Source organism: Egretta garzetta, unplaced genomic scaffold (genome assembly GCF_000687185.1).
Source record: "Egretta garzetta isolate BGI_Z169 unplaced genomic scaffold, ASM68718v1 scaffold112, whole genome shotgun sequence".
Classification (NCBI taxonomy): domain Eukaryota; kingdom Metazoa; phylum Chordata; class Aves; order Pelecaniformes; family Ardeidae; genus Egretta; species Egretta garzetta.
This window is the reverse complement of record NW_009258884.1, coordinates 2,613,008-2,617,717: the sequence shown is the minus strand read 5'-3', so window position 1 is coordinate 2,617,717 and position 4,710 is coordinate 2,613,008. Positions and strand designations below refer to the sequence as shown.

At 38.0% G+C, this 4,710-nt stretch overlaps 1 protein-coding gene across 1 annotated transcript in view; it reads right to left on the bottom strand.

The window, feature by feature from the left end:
* The window catches only part of NCOR1 (nuclear receptor corepressor 1), a 73,652-nt gene that overhangs the window by 10,648 nt on the left and 58,294 nt on the right, over positions 1–4,710 (bottom strand). Inside the window, exons 32-36 of the mRNA XM_035889524.1 lie at positions 4,127–4,487; positions 3,364–3,588; positions 2,355–2,564; positions 703–852; positions 3–154 (exon numbers count right to left, since the gene is read on the bottom strand). Of these exons, the coding sequence (XP_035745417.1) occupies positions 3–154; positions 703–852; positions 2,355–2,564; positions 3,364–3,588; positions 4,127–4,487 (1,098 nt within the window). The remainder of the gene's footprint in view (positions 1–2; positions 155–702; positions 853–2,354; positions 2,565–3,363; positions 3,589–4,126; positions 4,488–4,710) is intronic.

Sequence of the window (4,710 nt, the reverse complement as noted above, 5' to 3'; positions counted from 1 at the left end):
GCAGGGACAGAAGCTATTCTCTCCCTCTCTCGTTCGCGTTCTCTTTCCCGCTCTCGCTCACGTTCCCTCTCCCTTTCCCGTTCCTTCTCCCTCTCCCTTTCCCGTTCTCTTTCAGCATTTGCAGCTGCAGAAGCTGCCAGGTGTGTAGGGTGTCCTGGAAGGTCCACAAGATAAAATGAATAAGCAAAAAGAGGTACTCAAATTAAGCATAATTTGATGTAAACACTTGCCAATATATTCTGTCATCCACTTACAGCAAAATTTCCCAAATACATTTTCATTCCACTCAAGACTATCCATTTATCTAGGAAGACAAAAGCTTAACATACAGTGACAGTGGAAGGCTCAACAGCTTTTTACTAAAGTGGTTTCTATACAGTTAGGAACTAGACAGCTAATAGACCCAAATTCTACCCTTCAACACATGTAATACGAGGTTAGTGAAATCATAATCAAATTACTATAAATAAAAGACCTGACAGAATGAGACAAATTCTGAATTTGTCAGCGCTCCTTCAGCTGCTAATGTAACTATAAAGGATATCATTAAGAAAACCTTTGCTATCCAAGTGAGAAGTGCATGCAAAAAGCATCACCTGAGAAAACATTAAAACATGACATTAATGAAAGCTAAATAAGGATGGTCAATTATCTCAGCATGTCAGATGATAAGAGACATCACCAAATTGCAGGAGCTTGTACCTGGTGACAGAGAAGCAGGATTGTAAGGCCTGGGAGGGAATGTAAGCTGAGTACTGGGGATATAGGTGATTCTCTCCATGGGTGGTGTGCTTGTTCCTCCAGGATGAGGCACTAAGATAGTGGGAGCCATATTGTTCAGGTCAATAATTCCTGTTAGAAGATGACTCATGTAAGAATGGCCATTCAAGGACAGGCCAATGGTCCACATATTACATATTCTGTTCATTGATAATGGTCAGCAGTTAATGTTGAGTGGAAAAAATACAAGAATAAGGCAAGTGCAGAACTACGATCCAGTTGGATCTGGCAATCAGCAATTTCAGAACATACTAAGTCAGAATTTGCATTTCTAGCACTCCCTTTAATTGCCCTTTGGAAAAATACACTTCACCTCTACTCAATAATCCTATCTTTTAGTAAAATGGTATTACCTGGCATCATTCACTCCCTTTTCCAGACCTTTAATGTTCATAAAATGAAATGAAATTTTGAAACACACAGGTCCCGCTGGAACTCCAATATAACTTCTCCTACTACAAAACCCACTTATCCTTTCTTTTCCAACAACTAAAACACTACAAAATCTTACATCTTATCTGCAAGATAATTAGTCCTACCAGCTTAATTCCCTTACATGTGCTATCTTCCATTTTACCAATAACTATCAAAACTGATTTAATCGATAGCCAGATTATCATATCCAGTAACCAAGCTGGTAGATTGACTATTTGCTGTTAAGTTTGTTACTCCTGGGAGAATGATATGTAAGCCCAAGGATTTGTAACTATTCGTTTTATTATTTTGTTCTAAGACTCTGCTCAACACTTCAATGTGAAAGAGTTCTTCAAACTCGTGTCCATAAAGAAAATCTCCATCACAGAAATATAAATCTCTTCACAGTAAACAGAGTTGCAAAGAAGTTGCTTTGTTTATCTTCTGAAGCATAACTTCTGAGTTTTGATGATTTATCAGTTCCTACAGTTTCTTTGCCAAGTTTCTTGCTCCTGGTGTATCTGAAGAAGTTACCAGTTCATTGTTCCTCAATTTTTTTGACCTTTAACCTGTCAAGATTTCCATTTTCTGTGTTTGAGGAGTTACACTTCTGCGAGATGTCTTTTTACTTTTAATAGCTCCTTCCTGCTGCTGTTAAATGTCCAGATTAATTTAGGCTTTTCCCCACCCTGCAGCAGGTCACACACATTTGCTAACTCTCTAACAAAACATCTTTAAATAATCACCATGTTTTTCACAAACCTTACCCTTTTAGCTGTTGCTTTTATTTTCATTTTGAAGAAGCTCTCATTTTGATATAATTCTCTTTTCTGGTCTGATGATGAGTTAAAAATGCTTCTGAGTATCAATTTAAACTAGCATAAAACAGTCTAGCTTCTTAAACACTAACAAGTCTTACAGCCTTCCCTTTAACAATATTAATTACATACAGCATTCCTTTATATCCACAAAAGCCAGATAGGTGTATTACAATTCATTTGCAAATGCTTCTATACACATGCACTTGTATGCACGCATGCATCCGTGCATACAAACACATATGTTTATAAGCAGCAACAAACCAAACCAACCAATCAATCAAACCACACCACATATCCAAAACACACATTCAAGAACATCAGAAAAAACCACAGGCATACCTCTCGCTCCTGCATATGGGAGAGCTAAAGTTTGCTCTCTAGGAGATAATCCTCTTGTTACATCAGGACGTAAATTGACTTGCATCTGCTGTGAGGTAATGTAGTCATTTAGGATTGTCTGTCGTGTATTCTCCATTGCGTAAAGCTGATACTGACTTGGGTAGCCTGGGGTGGGTGAGAGCTGCCTTTGGAACAGGTAAGCAGCAGCAGCTGAGGGTGAAGGAGGGAAAAAAGATGGTTTAGGAAGCAGTGTGGGCAGTATTGAATGAAAGTTTCAGGTTATACTGAATGAAAGTTTCAGATGTTTATATAGCTTCAATGAGAAGTGCTATCAATTCTCTCTAGTCAGTGCCAAATGAATTAAAATAGCATTTTTATAGTGATGTTTTATTGAATTTATGCACTGCATGCAGACAGAAAAAGCTAAATAATCCAGACTAGAGATATGCATTAGAGAAGAGACTAGATTAAAAATATAAATCCTGAAGTTCTGAAGATGTAAAGGGCTGAAATACCTAAAGAAGGTTAAAATGCCTCACAGAAGTAGACGAAGGATAGGTTAAAAGAAGTCTACTGTATTGGTATCACCAGGGATAACCTGATAATCCCTCAGTGAGAATGAATCACAGTGCTGAACACAGGGGTCCTGATTACACTTTTATTCTATAGCATCTTCCACATCCTTCTTCGCATAGCTTTCCTGAAAGCTTTTAATATATTTCACAAATACTGATCTAAAAATACTGCCTGAACTTTTTAATAGAACAGAAGCAACCTGGCAGCTTCTGAATGAAAGTTACAGTTTTATACAATAATATGTTAATAAGTTTCCTGGTTAGATATTAAACCCCCCACTAAACTGAAATAAAACCACAACAGTGTATACATATAACTACTTATAAATTGTATCTGACCATTGATAATTGCCTTTTAAAGGTATCTTTTTTGTGCATCAAAGTATACAATATTTCCAAAACTAAAATAAAAAACCCAACGCCAACGTATTTACCAGGATCCAGAGCCCTGTGAAATGGCATAGCAGGGTCTAAATGAGGAGGGAGGTGACTCCTATAGACTTCAGGAGTTGCTCCTCTGTGATGAGGGTCAAAAGGACTGTGAGTCACTACAGGATCAACCCCTGGGACTGGAGATTTTGCTGGCACACTGTCCCTCTGTGTCGGAGTAAGTGTGTTTTTCCTTTCGTGATTTGCTGGCTTCCCAGAAGATATTCCAGCTAAAAACAATGAAACCCCCAAATTAATAAAATGCATATTTTTCAACAGAAAATTGAGCTGTAACTATACAGTGGCTCCTAAGGAACATTCTAGAGGACCTTGCAATCGGATATAAAATATTCTCTGTGATTTATTGTATCACAAACTATTTCTGGTGAAAAATCTAAATTCTAAAACTAAGATTGCTTACACTTCACCATATTGTCTTCGTCATCTAGAGACCTCTATAATTCAGGAATCGCTTCTGCACTTAAAACGTTATTGTTGTAGGTAACACTTTCAGTGTGATCCATAATCAAATACAAACTGAGATTGAATTGCCTTCCCACCTCCATGTTACAACATGGCATATTTTCATTTTCTTATTTCAGTTAACAGCTTACAGCCTTCTAAAATGCTTTCTAGCCACCCTCCAAATTGAGAGAAGCCATTAGGATAAAAAAAAAAAGTAGAATGGATTACAGAAACCAGTTTAAAAGTAAGTTTAAAATTAAATTATTATAACTTCTTGTCTTACTGTGGATAGGAATAACATACCCTCACTAACTCTATTCATCATGGGTGAACTCCTGGACATTGGACTCTGATAGTTCACAGGTGTCCTCCGAGCATTGGTATCATCATAAATCCCAGGGCTCAGCTGTGATTTGGGAGTTTCATGAAGAGTTGACCTGAGAACAGAGGGACCAGAGCTGACTACTGACGTGTGACGGGAACGTACTGCATCCCCGGTCTTCACATCTTCGTATTTTCCTCGCTCCACCACCTTCACGTTTTCTGGCACCATTTCCAGCTGAGGCATTCCACGGGGTAGCTTGCTTGGTCCAGTGATTAAAGATTTTACATTGTGTTTGATGGCAGACTGGCCAGAGTTGCTTTCATATTTTATGGGTGTGCCCTGAAAAGGAGAAAAAGATCAGGTAAGGTTATCCTGCCAATGTTTCACTCATGCTAAAACACTCACATTGTTGATATTGTAGTTCATTGCTTCTACCACATTAGCACAGAATACAACTGGATCTTAGCGACCGTTACTTGTCAGCTCTCTAACATTTGCTTGCAAGTGTGTTCCCTACAAGTGAAGTTTCAGGATTTTTCTAATACACAGAAAATATTTTTAA